Genomic DNA, 15,140 nt, shown 5'->3' with positions numbered 1-15,140 from the left:
ACAAAGCTGGCGGAAAACAAAATTCCCCAGACACAGATTACAACCAAAACTTAAAGCCATAACAAATCAAATGGTATTGGCCAGCCGGTAAAAATATGAATAGCACCAAATAATCCGCGTCGAACACATCAGAAAAATAAATTTTGAGAATTGAGCAGTACGAGTGTAGTATGCATGTTATCAATGGGCATGTGTACGGTGTACCGGCCTACTTATATATAATAGACTAATGTTACAAATGTTCCAATGTTTGGCATTCAGCTTGCCGAATTTAAATACGTAACAAATCACTCTATTTCTATAATTTGCTGATCTTGAAAAGAGACTTATTTATGTAAATGCGATGAGAAAACACTATACGACAACGAACTATTACCCCGAAAACAAATGGAAGGACTCGTAGGACCAATAACAAGACGTATAATCTCAAAAGACATTAAATATTATAGATAAGTATCATGTAAAGAAGAAGAAAAAAAACGACAAAGACACGAGACTTAAACCGAAAACGGTTTTTAGTTCGACAAGAAAAAGCCACATGACTTCAGTTCCGCAGTACTATCCCGGGGACAAAGTTAAGCCCATTTGGCGATAATCGACATGCCACCACACCCTAAAAGAGCCGCAATGAAACACTTGATTTGCATTTTGACGCTACCTTGAAGCTTTGGTCCCATGAACTCGGCCGCTAGAAGGTCTACAAGCGCCATGTAGATGAGCAATCCCGCGGAGCATGCATTGAGCAACCCAACAGTGATCAATGCACTGGGGCTATTGTCTCTGTAAATTGTAGAAAGAGCGATCCCTAACGCTATTCCGAATGGCGTTGTTATCGCAAAAAAGAACGCCATAAGAAATTTCTTCAAGTTCGTATACTCGGCCTGAAAACATCTCCAACATTAAAATTTTGTTAATTACAATTCTAACATCTTGACAGAAGATAATATTGGTTATAATTTTATATACCTGGAGAATGCAACCACCAAGACCCATGCCTTCGAACATTTGATGGAAGCAAAGAGCTGCGATGAGACCTTTAATGGCGCAAGTGTCACTTGTTGCTCCTAGAGATAGTCCAATGACCACAGAGTGAACTATAATTCCGAGTTCCAATACCTATATATATTAATAAGATTTATTTCGGTTATATATTATTTAAAATGATACAATATTAATATTTGGTTTCGAATACGTCCTTATGTGTACTAACCATAGCAATGACTCGATATCGCAAGAGTTGTGCACTCCCTGAATCGCCATCTTTTGTTGGTAAGCTAACACCATTTCCAGGGCCGTGACCATGCCCATGTGGTACGATCCCAACAGCGTTCTTGCTAGTATAGATACTTGTAGCCATAGAATCAATCACTAAAGTGATTAGACCGGACAACATAGCGAGAAACCCGGAGAATGGAAATTTATGCCACGGGTTCTCTTTAAGACATGGTGATGACAACATCTCGAAAGAATCAGGCAAAACATGCATAAAACCAGTTCCAAGGATAATCCCTGAGGCGAAACACTTAACAATAGTGAAAATGTTCCCATCAGGTTGAAGGAAGGGCACGTTCCGGCTAAAGAGAGGAGCTCCAACACCAATCATGCTTGCTATCAGGATGACTGCAATCGCTATGATTTTGAGGGGCAATGCTTTAGCTTTGTTGACGCACGGGTTAGCTGACTCGCTTCCGCAGTCTTCCGGCGCCGTTGAGGTAGACGGAGAGATAGCGAAAGAGACGAAAATGAGTACGAGGAAGATTGTTTTCATTAGAAGTGTCGATGTTGAAACCATCTTTGTGTTTCTTTTTGGAGGTTTGTGTTGTTTACTGTTTATGTGCTTTGAAATGGACTTATGGGTTGAGTCAAGTTATATAGTAATGTGTGCCCCTTGTTTGCGTGCCATTTATTGCCACTGATGACGAATATTATTTGGAAAACAAATGAATCAATATTGCAAAAGGAAGAACTCATTACCAAGAAACTTAAAACAGAAAATAGATATTGTGCTGCAATGCCTTTTTCAATCAATTTTGCGAGTATGTATCCTTTGAATCTGTAATGTATCAGTTGAAGCCTATACCGTATTCTTCAAGATTTATATAATCAACCGGAAATTAGTTATGTTTATTGGATCATTAATTATATAAATAATAAAACTGTAGACATGTATAAAGGATCTAGGATTAACGTGATCTTTTCCCACTACGACATAGGGTGATTGGTTCGACTTTAACAAGTGACTTTAGCTTTAACTTTTACTAGATTTTGGACCCGCGCGTCCGCGCGGATGTATGTTTGGAAAGATGAAATGGTAAATAAAAATTTAGTGGCTTTCATATTTGTTGAATTTTATATTGGTGTATTTTGTTCGGTTTGTTGAGTGTTTGATTAAAAAGTATGATTTTAAATAAATGTCCATTTTTAGAATGAAAATATTATTGTGTTTTTTTTTAAATTCCAATTTATTATTCTCATAATAGTTTGTGGTTCGATACTGACCACCAGCTGCATTGACATTGACATGTTCAATGACACCCCATGAATCTAAAGCTAAGATACGCTGAATTCGGTGCATGAGAGATCGTTTGCAAGTAGCATGGATCTTGTTACCCTAACAAAAAAAAGTCATCTTAGATACATTTGAAACATTAGTAATACAATAAAGGGTACAAAACGAACTTACCCATTGATCAGCCAAGACCATTTCGAAAGTATTACCTGCAAAAGTGGTGTTTTGCTTCCATGAATGTAAACATTTAATTTGAACACGCCAGTTGTCTTTGAAAGGTCTGAGTTTGGTTAGAGGAACAAACGTCGTCATCTTCGACATGTTATAGGTTTTTCGATTTTTTGGGATATGATTTGGAGAATAGATGATGAGATATATATACTGCTGGTGGTGAGAGATGGCGCACGTTAGATTAAATGTCAATAAGTTCGATATTTTATTTTTGGTAGTTATAATTTAAAAACACAATCAAAGGCAAAAGATCTTAAAAGTAATTAAATGTACATTTATTATTTAGTATCTATTAGGGAAAATGAATATTCATAGAGAAAAGGAGAACTTGGTGGTCAAGATATTTAAAAAGATTTTCATATTGTGTTAGTTTATTATCTATTAGGAAAAAGGAATATTCGTAGATTTTAGGAGAACTTGGTGGTCAAGATTTTTAAATAGATTTTCGAATTGTTAGTTATTTGATTCGAGCTGTTGAACAATAAATAGTTTCTATTATGTTTCCGTAGGATTAGGAAAATCTGTGAGTGAAAATATTATGATCGCGTAGTATTAGGAAAATCTTTGAGTGAGTATCAATTATAAATCGCTTTAAATGTGATTAATGTACATTAATTAAAAAATTTCGTAAATTTAAGACTGATTTAGGATGGTTTCATGGAATGGAAGGAAGCAGTTTAATTAGGTTAGATATTATTAACAAACCAAATTTTGATTCGTTTACGGTTTATATTGCAAACCAATTTTTTTTGGTCAGGAACAAACCAAAATATAAATCATCTAAAACAAAACCAAAAATTTATCATAAGCAAAACAATTAAAAATGTTTCTTCACTGTGAAATTTATTTCCACCATAAGCAATATAATATGTTTGTATACTTGTGTAGATATGTTTTAATATGAATAATAATTTGCACTAATTGGTTTTGGGTGTTTAATTTAGATATTTCTATCGGACGGGTTTAGTATTGTAGATATTACAATCAATTGGTTTAGAATTGTGGACCATGTGAATCAAAAAGAAAGCCCAAACAGAATAATAATAGGCCACGTTTTTTAATGGTGAAACTAAATAATTAAACTACTGTGTTTTGATTGCAGTGGCATGAAGTGGTAATATTTGTGGAAAACTAAGGGGACAGAGTTTAATGTACTTTAGTATTAATATTTTAGATTTACAACTATATAATTTACCAATTATATTTTATCTAGTTTTTGAAGCTAAAGCTAAAACTTTAAAAATATGATTGCAAGAGCTTTATTTTCTCATTTAATTTATAAATCTACATTAAATACAACTATATCAAAAAATTCTACATACTAAATTGTACGGTAAAATCTCTACAATTACAGTTTAACCAATCACCTCTTTGTCCTTATATTAATCTCCATAAATTAAAAGTTACAAACTTATTTTTTTCCAAAATAAAAGTCACAAATTTATTTATCCCTAAACTGATAGTTCAAATTTTAGTATCCATAAACCATGATTTTCTACTGTTTACTTGTTTACCAAACAAGTTGAACCAATTAAACAAAACAAAATTCAATTTTGATTAAAACCAATTTAAGTTAAACTCAACACATTTATTTCATCTTCTTCACCCGTTCTTTTTTTTTGTAGGATTGAACGGAGGAGACGTAGAAGCAAAGTCATGAAAAAAACTCTAGGAGGAGGAAGTGCTTCTCCTTCCCACCCTACGACTACTCTCCTTTCTCCCTCCAAAACTCAATCTTTATCACATTTTACCTTTACTCAACTTACCCGAAAACCCATCAAGCAATTAATTTTATATCTCTAATGTTATGATTCAATTCCAACATCTACTAGTTTTAACTTTTATAACTGTTAGCCTTCAAAAAAAAAAAAACTTTTATAACTGTTTACTAAAAAAAGAAGATGGTTAACAATCACGTGGTGGAGATCACTCACGAAGAAACTAACTATGATACTTATGAAGAGATCAGTCAATCAAGAAGAGACTAACTATGATTCTTATGAGCTTTGATTGATTTGTATCCGTCTCCTCTGTTCGCTCCTTTGTTCAATCCAGAAAAAGGTCGGGTCAAAAAGATAAAAAAAAAAATTTGTCACGACAAAAAGATAAAATCAATGTGTTGGATTTAGTTAAAATTGAATTTTTGTTTGGTTTAACTGGTTAAACTTATTTGGTAAACAATAAATCGGATAAAATTATAGTTTATGCATAATTAAATTCGAATTGTTAAATAACTTTGTAACTTTTATTTCAAGAAAAAATATAACTAATAGTTTTTAAATTATGTAGATTTAGCACGTGGTCGTAGTTTTTATATAGATTTGATGCTATTATTTAAAAAGATCATGTAACCATGTTCGAAATTACTCAATTTTATTTAAGAAATAAATATAAAGTATTATTTACAGCTAATATTTCTGAACCAAAATAAGTAATTCAGAAAACTGAATCATATTAAGGTGTAATTTAAATGGTTTAAGTTTTTAATTCATATGGAACTTAAAATAATGAAAAAATAAGAGATTTTAAATTTACTTTGAAAATAACTATTTTCATAAATACTTTAAATTTGTAACAGAAAACACTATACTAATCATATTCAATTATTTATAGATATGATAAACTCAATCTATACTATTAAAGCAGGATCCTATTGGATTTTTTACTAAAAATACCCCTTTCTTTAATAACATTGCATATTTCATTAAGGGCAATCAAATAATATTAATAACATCTCTATATTGGGTCACTTTTTAAAATCCAGCCCATTGCCCACATCATCTCTTTTGGGTCATTTGGGCCGATTAACAAATCAGATTCAATTATTATTTTTTTCGGATCGGATTCGAGTCAGATCTTTCCGGGTCCGGGTGGGTTCGGTTCTCATGCATAAGAACCTGAAAAATAACCAAAAAACCAAAATATCTAAAACGGGTTCGGTTATTTATACTCAGAGTAACCAAAGTATCCGATTCGGTTCAAATTTTTGTATCCAAATTACTCAAAAGTAACCAAAAGTAACCAAAAATATCCATTATATACAGTTTTTTTGGTAAACTTTTATCCAAACTATCATATTTTATCCAAAAATACTCAAAAGTACTAAAAATGACTACTATAGTTAACTTATGATATTAATTTAAAATATTAAAATAATTATAAATATAATTATAACATATATTTTAGATATATATTCACATTTCGGGTATTTTCGGGTACTCATTTGGTTCTCGGTTAGGATCGGGTTCGGATCGGTTCTTCGGATATAGCAATTTAGAATTCATTCAGATATTTACCCCGGGTCTGATCGAGTTTGGGACCCTGATTTTTGGATTGGTTTTGGGTTGGTTCTTCGGGTCCGGATATTGTGATCATGCCTATACTCATTTAAAATGAAACACGATAAAGAAAGATAAAAAGCGTAAGTCTTTTATAAAAAAACAAATATATGAAAATATGACATTTATTAAATATTTGTCAATTTTAAAAAGATAAAGGAAAATAAACCCGCGCTTTAAAAGCGCGGGTCAAAATCTAGTTTCACCTTTAAAATACTAAACATTAAACGATAATCACTAAATATTATATTTAACTGTAAATGTTTGATTGAATATATCTTCGAAAGTGTTTCGACTAATCGTCGAAGTGTTTCAATTAATTTTTGGAAGATCAATTCGCATAGCACTATGGATATCACATCCATTGACCAAAGCGGGGAAGCCTAAACTAAAATGCAATTTTCACGCCGTTTGTCGAGAGTTCAGAGTCAACCCCATGCGTATAGTTTTTTTTCTTGAACGGCCCCATGCGTATATTTCTGTTGGTCAGTTCTCTCAGAAACGTCTACTTTATGTGTTTAAGCAAATCTATGACGTAGGTTCATATATTATAAAAACAGTTTATTGAATTACGATGAGCACGAGATCACACGTGACGAGCTCGTGCTTAGTGCATGGTTGCAATCTAGTCATCCAGACACGTACACATGATATACATGCCCAGGTATGAAGGTAGATTCTACTTTTCGTAGCTTGATTATGTTTTGTTGCTAAAATAGTAGCTTGAAATAATTTACCAAATATAGTATATGTTTAAATGTCATTCACAATCATTCAAAAGAAAAATGAAATGGCTTACTCAAAACATGGATCATTTGTCACTATGAAATGGTTTAAAATTAATTGAAAATGAATTTATATAAAAATTTAAATACAAGATAACAACTATATAATAATATTATTATCATCGAATATAAGTCAATAAAATTTATAAAATGATATAACTGCAAATATGATATTTTCACGTCAGTTTAAAATACAAAATATTGTTTTACATATTATTCTGTATCAACATTTCTATTTTTATTATTACGAAATATGAAAACATATCTTTAACAACATAAATTTATTAATTAGAACGTTAGCAATCATACAAATACATACGTAATTATGAAAACATAATAAATAGCTTAGGTAATCTAATGATAAAAATAGTGGAACACATGAATTATTCCGAGAAGATGATTCTCTTCGAAAAGTCTTTATCTACTCTATTAATTGTCATTCTGAGAACACTGATTCTCTTTGTTAATATTGGTATTATTCTGATAAAGATATATAAATTCTTTGGTATAGAATCAAATGTATTGATTCAACAGTAAGAAATAAAGAATTAAATTATCAATTTTCAATGATTGTATGAATATCACTAAATAATAAATAGACTAAACCTTCTACTTTGTATTGCTACCTCTTTATTCCATGATTTCAACAATATATTTTGATACCAGATATATTGTATGAAAAAGTAAATATTGAAAAGTTCATCTGGTGGTATCAATCTCCTTCCTTTTGTATTTAGATCATGGCAAATCAATGGTGGTTTGTTGGGAGTACGTTGTTTCCATAGCACATTAAATTCTAAAATCAACACAGTTTTGTCATTGACTTCATAATTCCAATCCATCGCAAAGAAGTATCTTCTCCAAAGTATAGAATAATACTAGATATAGAATCATCAAAAGAAAATACACCTTGATCAAAGTTAGTGCTTGAGCGATTGAAAAATGAAAATCGCATTCTCCATCGCAAATAACCATCTCATGACCCACAGTGATTTTATTGTGTTTTTACAAAATATGAAAACATATCTAACTAAACTATGATTAGTAATAAAAGTAATCTTATAATAAAAATGGAGTTATTTAAAAATGACTCAAAATTGTAGACAAACACAAAATAACTTTTTGAAATTTTCATTTATCTTATTTACCTAAAAGTTCTTGTTATTCAAATAAATTTTTCTTTTGTTTTGAAAATGAATGTTTTACTTAATCATCTTCATCTTTATCTTTTATTTACAACATTATAATTATCACCATTACATAATATACCATGAACAATCAATTCCAAACTCTAAATGCACTCTACTCTTCCTATCTCAATCTTTTACCCACACAAACCACTTCTTCTTCACTTTTACTCTCATTTCATCCCAAAAACACAGCTTTTGGATTTCAAAAATCGTAAGCTTATTAGAATCACTTTCATTTAATGGATAGATATAATTTCATACGATTAATTATGTGACCCTAAATTTAGGATTGTTATTTCAGTTGCTTTGTATTTAAAAATGATTAACCAATTATTTTCATGCTTTTCATTTTGATTTAATGTGACAATACAATCATAGTTGTGTTTCGTTTAACATAAAATATAACTGTATTTATACTTTATATAATTATGTATAATATTTGATATACATGTATAATATATGATATATTAACATGAGAGAAAAATAAATTATAAAAATGTAATTCATAAAGTCTAATAACTTCCAGAATTAGTTTACTATATGGGACGGTTAGTCGAAAGCCCACTTCGAATATTTTCTTTTAAAAAAAGTTTAAGTTTTTGTTAAGATATATATATATATATATATATATATATTAGTTTTAGATAGTGTTTGTAAAAATATAAAATACTTTAATCAAGAAAGAAAATTATTATTTTTTTAGAAATAATTTTAAGAAGTAATTAAAATATTTAAAATAATAATTATAGGGTCTAAATATTTTTTTGCTAAGGCTCATGTTGATGCTGAGCCGCCCTGATCTGCCTCCGTCCATCTAGTTGACCTAATAATTTAAAATTATAAGAGTTTAATCACCCAAATTTTCTGGACTAGAACTTGAGGGATAATTTTTCAAACCGGGCTTCGATCTTGGCTTTTCAAAGGGACCAATAGACTAAAAAGAAAGAACAAAACTTAGCTTCACCTCCTAAGGTGAACCTCTACATTCACCCACCAATAGTAATTAGTTAATTGAGATTTGATATCTTTTAAAAAAGGAAACTAAATAATAAAAATTTAATGAAATAAAATTATGTTTTAGATAAATAAAAAATAGTAGCAATTATAAGAAAAATATTTTTTTTAGTATTGATAAATCCGTCAAAAAATACTAAAACCTAAACCCTAAATTCTAAATATTAAACCCTAAACCCTTGGGGAAAGCATGAACCCATTGGCAAATCATGTACCCTAAATCGTTAATCTTAAACCCTAAACCATTAATCATAAACCATAATATTAAACCCTAAATTCTAAACACGAAACCCTAAACCCTAAACTCTTTGACAAATATTAAATCATAAACTCTTAATCCTAAACCATAAACCATTTTGGAATTTAGGATTTAGGGTTTAGTATTAGAGGTTATGATTCAGAGTTTAGGGATTAGGATTTAGTTTATGATTTAAGGTTTGGTGTAAATTTAAGGGTTTAGGGTATAGGATTTGCCCAAAAGTTCAAGCTTTTCCTAGGGATTTAGGGTTTAGTATTTAAAATTTAAGGTTTAGGGTTTAGAATTTAGGGTTTAGGGTTTGATATTTTCTGACGGATTTATCAATATTAAAAAGAATATATTGTTTTGATAATTGTTACTATTTTTTATTTATCTAAAAACATAATTTTATTTCATTAAATTCTTATTATTTGGTTTCCTTTTTTAAGAGATATCAAATCTTAATTAACTAATCCCTATTGGTGGGTGAATGTAGAGATTCACCATAGGGGGTGAAGCTAATAGGGGGTGAAGCTAAGTTTTGTTCAAAAAGAAAATATAAGGTAAGGAAGATCTTCGAGCTCAACCCCAAGCAGCTCTTCTGATAGTGAAATCGCCCCCTTTGTTGGCCCCCTCTGTTCCTCCCCATCGACCTTCCTCTGTAACACCGACGGAGCTTGGCTCTCCGCTTCGCTAACTGCAGGGGTAGGCTGGATCATTCAATTGGCAGAGTCATCTGAGATCGCCCGAGGTGGAAGATCTTTTTTGCATGTCGATTCGGCGATCATGGCGGAAGCTCTCGCGATTCGGGAAGCCCTCCTCCACGCTCTCTCCTTGGGGATTACTTCAATCTGGCTTCGTTCAGATGCTCAAGCGCTCATCACGGCGATCAACTCGAAGCGGAGACCGACAGACCTCTACGGTGTTCTGTCGGACGTCGACTCGATCTCATCGGTTTTTTCTTTCTGTCGCTTTTCTTTCGTTTCTAGATCTTCAAATGGGCTTACGGATTTTGTTGCAAAAGCCCATCTCTGTACTTCGAACATCTCTGTAGCCCATCTCGTCTGAGTTAATTTGATGTTCTTGTTGCGCAAAAAAAAAGGTAAGGAAACTAATATGAAAATGGTTTTGCCATGTGTACATGTGTACGGTCAAACGGTCGATTACGCAACACACTACAGTGAAACCTCTATAAATTAATAATGTTGGGAATACACCAAAACTATAATTTTTTATTAATTTATAGAGATTATTAATTTATCGAAATACTAATTGAACCAAAAATTCAATTTATGACTATGAAATTATATTAATTTATAGAGATATTAATTTATAGATTATTAATTTAAAGAAGTTATACTGTATTTTTTTCTTCTATAATTTGTTTTTCTCAAAAAGAGTTTTTTTTATTAAAATGAGTTGTGGAAACATTATACGACAAGAACTACTATCCCTAAACAAAAGGAAAGAATCGTGGGACCAATCATAATACATACATGTTAACAGACATTACACATGATAGATACCATGTATATTGTAAAGGAAAAAAAAACGATAAAGAATCTATCTTATTAAAACAGAAACATTCTGTTGGACTTAACATTTATTTTGTAAGTTTTTAAATTAAATACACTTTTATACTTTATAATTAAACCTACATTAAATCATTAATGTTCCTTTCTTTATACTATTATCCATGTTTCTAAACAATATATTTATTTCTTTATACTACTATCAATGTTTCCAAACAATATATTTTTTATACTACTATCAATGTTTCCAAACAATACAATAATTAATCTTAGTTATTTTATATCTATCATTTTCTCTTTAAAATTTTGTAGAAACGTCATAATTTCATAAATTGCAAAATAATAAACTTTAAAATTTGGATTATAAGATTACAAATTATGAAACTATTCTAATTTAAATCAAATTAGATTACGTACCGGTCATCCAACAGTTCAATCGGTTAGTCTCGGATTTTAATGATTTTTTTTAATATGAATATTTTAAAAACCTAAATTGAATTGTCAGATCTCCGGATTAACCGGTATAATCACAATCGGGTTGAATTAAAAAACACTGATTTAAATGCAAAAATATTCTAAATACACTCTTTAAAATTACCAAAATATTTGTTATATTATTAGTGAAATTTTTCATCGTAAAATATTCCGCGCTTCCAAGCGCGGGTCAAAATCTAGTTGAGACTTAAAACGAAAACGGTTTTTAGTTCAACAACAAAACTCGCATGAGTTCAGCTCCGCAGTACTATCCGGGGAATTGGTTAAGCCCATTTGGCGATAACCGACATGCTACCACACCCTAGAAGAGCCGCAATGAAACACTTGATCTGCATTTTGACGCTACCTTGAAGCTTTGCTCCCATGAAATCGGCCGCTAGAAGGTCCACAAGCGCCATGTAGATGAGCAATCCCGCGGAGCATGCATTGAGCAATCCAACGGTGATCAATGCAGTGTGGCTATTGTTTCTGTAAATTGTTGAAAGACCGATCCCTAGTGCTATTCCGAATGGAGTTGTTATGGCAAAAAAGAACGCCATAAGAAACTTGCTCAAGTTCGTATACTCGGCCTGTAAACATCTCAAACATTAAAGGGATTTATTATTTACAATTTAGCATTTTGAAAGAAGATAAATATTTCTTGGGTGTAATTTTATATACCTGGAGAATGCAACCACCAAGACCTATGCCTTCGAACATTTGATGGAAGCAAAGAGCTGTAATGAGGGATTTTATGGTGCAAATGTCATTTGTTGCTCCAAGAGATAGTCCAATGACCACAGAATGAACTATGATTCCAAGTTCCAATACCTATATATTCATAAGATTTATGCAGTTATATATCATTTAAAATGATCCCGTCGATAAGTATTCGTTTTCTAATACGTCCATATGTGTACTAACCATAGCAATGACTCGATATCGCAAGAGTTGTGCAGAATCTTCATCTTTTGTTGGAAATGTAAAATCATTTCCATGCCCATGTGGTACGACCTCATCTGTGTTATTGCTAGAGTAGATGCTCGTAGCCATGGAATCAATGACTAAAGTGACTAGTCCGGACAACATAGCGAGAAACCCTGAGAACGGAAACTTGTGCCACGGGTTCTCTTCAAGACATTGTGATGACAACATCGCGAAAGAATCAGGCAAAACGTGCATAAAACCGGTTCCTAGGATAATCCCTGAGGCGAAACACTTAACGATAGTGAAAATGTTCCGGTCCGGCTGGAGGAACGGCACGTTACTGCTAAAGAGAGGAGCTCCAACACCAATCATGCTTGACACTAGGATTGTGGCAATGGCTATGATTTTGAGAGGCAAAGCTTTAGCCTTGCCGATGCACTGGTTGGCTGACTCGATTCCGCAGTTTTCCGGCGCCGTTGAAGTTGCAGGGGAGATTGTAAAAGAGACAAAGATTAGTACGATAAAGATTGTTTTCATGAAGACTGTTGAAGTTGAAGCCATCTTTGTTTACTTTGGGAGTCTTGTGTGTTTGAACTGTTTAATGTTGTGTGCTTTGGAATGGAGTAATGGGATGACTCGAGTTATATAGTAATGTATGCCCGTTGTTTGCGTGCCACTTATTGTCACTGATGACGAAAATTACTTGGAAAACAAATGATTCATATTGCAAAAGGAAGAGCTTACCAAGAAACAGAAAATATTTAAATTACATCTTAATTTTTGTTTTCTTAAGTTAAAAAAAAACTTCTGTTTAAAAAAAAAACTTAAGAAAACAAAAATTAAGATGTAATTTAAATATTTTCTGTTTATAACAATTATATGCAACTTGACTTTAGCCAATTCAGCTGTTGAGGATTACAATTTTATATGCAACTTGAAGTACTCAAAAAAGTCAATTGTCACATCACACCGGATATATCATATCCATTGACCAAAAGCGGGGAAACCTAGATTAAAATGCAATTTTCACGCCGTCTAAGAAAATTCGTACCGCTAAAGTACCAATTGTGACTTCAGTAGGTTTATACTTCAAAGTATTGAATTGCGATGAGCACAAAATCACACGTGAAGAGCTCGTTCTCAGTGCATGGTTGAAATCTAGTCATCCTGACACGTACTCATGATATACATGCAGCAAGATACCATGTTCAGAATTGCGCTAGGCGTAACGCGTTCGGCTAGATCGGGCCTAGCACCGAATGAATTATTCGGAGATTAAGCGGAGATTAATCGGAGAGTAATTTTAGTACTATTACACTGAGATTTAAAGATATTTAGTTTTACTTTCAGTAAATTACAAAACGGATGACTCGGCGCAGTGGTTTACTGGATTTTCATTTACCTAACAGGTCACCAGTTCGAACAGCAAGTAAACCATTTTTTAACAGCCGCATTTAAACTTAAATGAAGGACTAAATGGTCAATACACCTATCATCTTCTCCATTTTGCGGGTTCTGCAATCCTAGATTGGCCGACGGCCATTTTTAAACAACTTTAATACACTGTTTCTTAACGTTTTTTTTATGATTCATGCTCTAATATTACAAATCTATCATTTATGTGCAGATTTCAAGCTAATTTCGAACAAAAATCTGAGTTTTTATGATTTTTCGAGTTTTGAACCGATTTCACTAAAATCACGGCGGCACCACTCCGCCGAGCGTATTTCCGGCGCGTAATCGGTCTCGGCATCCGCGTTTTTGAACCTGGGCAAGATATGAAGGTTCTACTTATCATAGCTTGGAAATATACCAAAGTGATTGCTTAATGTCACTATCACAATCATTCTGAAAAATGATAAGAAGGCTTATTCAAAGATGTGACATGGTTCTTTTTGTAGTTGTGACATAGCTTTAATACTGAATAAAAAATCAATTATAGATGATTAAATAATATTAATATGGTTTTTTTTATGTAAGTCAATAAACATTTTAGATGGTATAAATGAAAATGTTAAATACAACATTTTCACATTAACTTAAGAATACAAAATTATTATTTCACATGATATTTTTGTATAGAAATTTATATATTTTATTTTTCACAATTATACAAAATATATTTAAATATACAACAATTAGTAATAAAAAAATAATATTATAATAAAAATTTAGTTAAGCACACAAATAAACTGTACCCAATAATTAATATTGATTATAATTCCAAATTGAATGTATATATCATTTAAAAAATAGATTACATATTTTTCAATATTATTTTTTAATTTGACATAAATACTAGATATTCTTTCAGGGAAATAATACTCATTAACCCACCCACACAACCCACTTATGATTGTTTCTTTTTCTTTTTTTTAAAGTAAAATTTTAATTATTAATCAACTATATAAATTGTTTTTGACCCTCCAAATAAATGACTTTTAAATATATAATTAAAATATTTAGTTTTTCATGGAAAATATTGAAAAGGAAATATTTTATTTGTAAAAAATAAGATAATAATTTTAGGATAAATGACAGGATTATGATTTATATATTATATTATTGAGTTCCTCTAACTAAAAAAAAATCAAATCAATATTATCTAAGTGTTCAAAACTTATGTATAATTATGAGCACGGTTTGTTTATAGATCTTGTATTAACAAATTTAATTTATATGCTATTCAAAATTTGAAGTAGAAACAAAACTTACATATCTAACACTATGCATATTAATCTAGAAAGAATAATATATACGCTACTCAATTTGGAGCATTTGGAGCATGCTATCTTAGCCGATAAGTAGATTTTAGATATTTACTAATAAATAAAAACATAATTAGTTTATTTTACTAATTGTATTTAAACCAAAATAAATATAATACACAAAAAAATTCTAT

The 15,140-nt window shown here is 31.2% G+C and overlaps 2 protein-coding genes across 2 annotated transcripts; both read right to left on the bottom strand.

Moving 5' to 3' along the window:
* Positions 1–304: 304 nt before the first annotated feature.
* Positions 305–1,840, bottom strand: LOC108840932 (fe(2+) transport protein 1). The gene is made up of 3 exons (XM_018613734.2): positions 1,211–1,840; positions 967–1,116; positions 305–881 (listed from the first exon to the last, which is right to left on the bottom strand). Exons 1-3 carry the CDS (start codon positions 1,790–1,792, stop codon positions 576–578), a joined length of 1,038 nt encoding a protein of 345 aa, XP_018469236.1. The 5' UTR covers positions 1,793–1,840; the 3' UTR covers positions 305–575.
* Positions 1,841–11,241: 9,401 nt separating this feature from the next.
* Positions 11,242–12,828, bottom strand: LOC108840867 (fe(2+) transport protein 1-like). Its single transcript, XM_018613680.2, has 3 exons — positions 12,236–12,828; positions 11,993–12,142; positions 11,242–11,901 (listed from the first exon to the last, which is right to left on the bottom strand). The coding sequence occupies exons 1-3, from the start codon at positions 12,797–12,799 to the stop codon at positions 11,596–11,598; spliced, it is 1,020 nt and encodes a 339-aa protein (XP_018469182.1). The 5' UTR covers positions 12,800–12,828; the 3' UTR covers positions 11,242–11,595.
* Positions 12,829–15,140: the final 2,312 nt, after the last annotated feature.

Source organism: Raphanus sativus, chromosome 2 (genome assembly GCF_000801105.2).
Source record: "Raphanus sativus cultivar WK10039 chromosome 2, ASM80110v3, whole genome shotgun sequence".
Lineage (NCBI taxonomy): Eukaryota > Viridiplantae > Streptophyta > Magnoliopsida > Brassicales > Brassicaceae > Raphanus > Raphanus sativus.
This window is presented reverse-complemented; position numbering and strand designations above follow the sequence as displayed.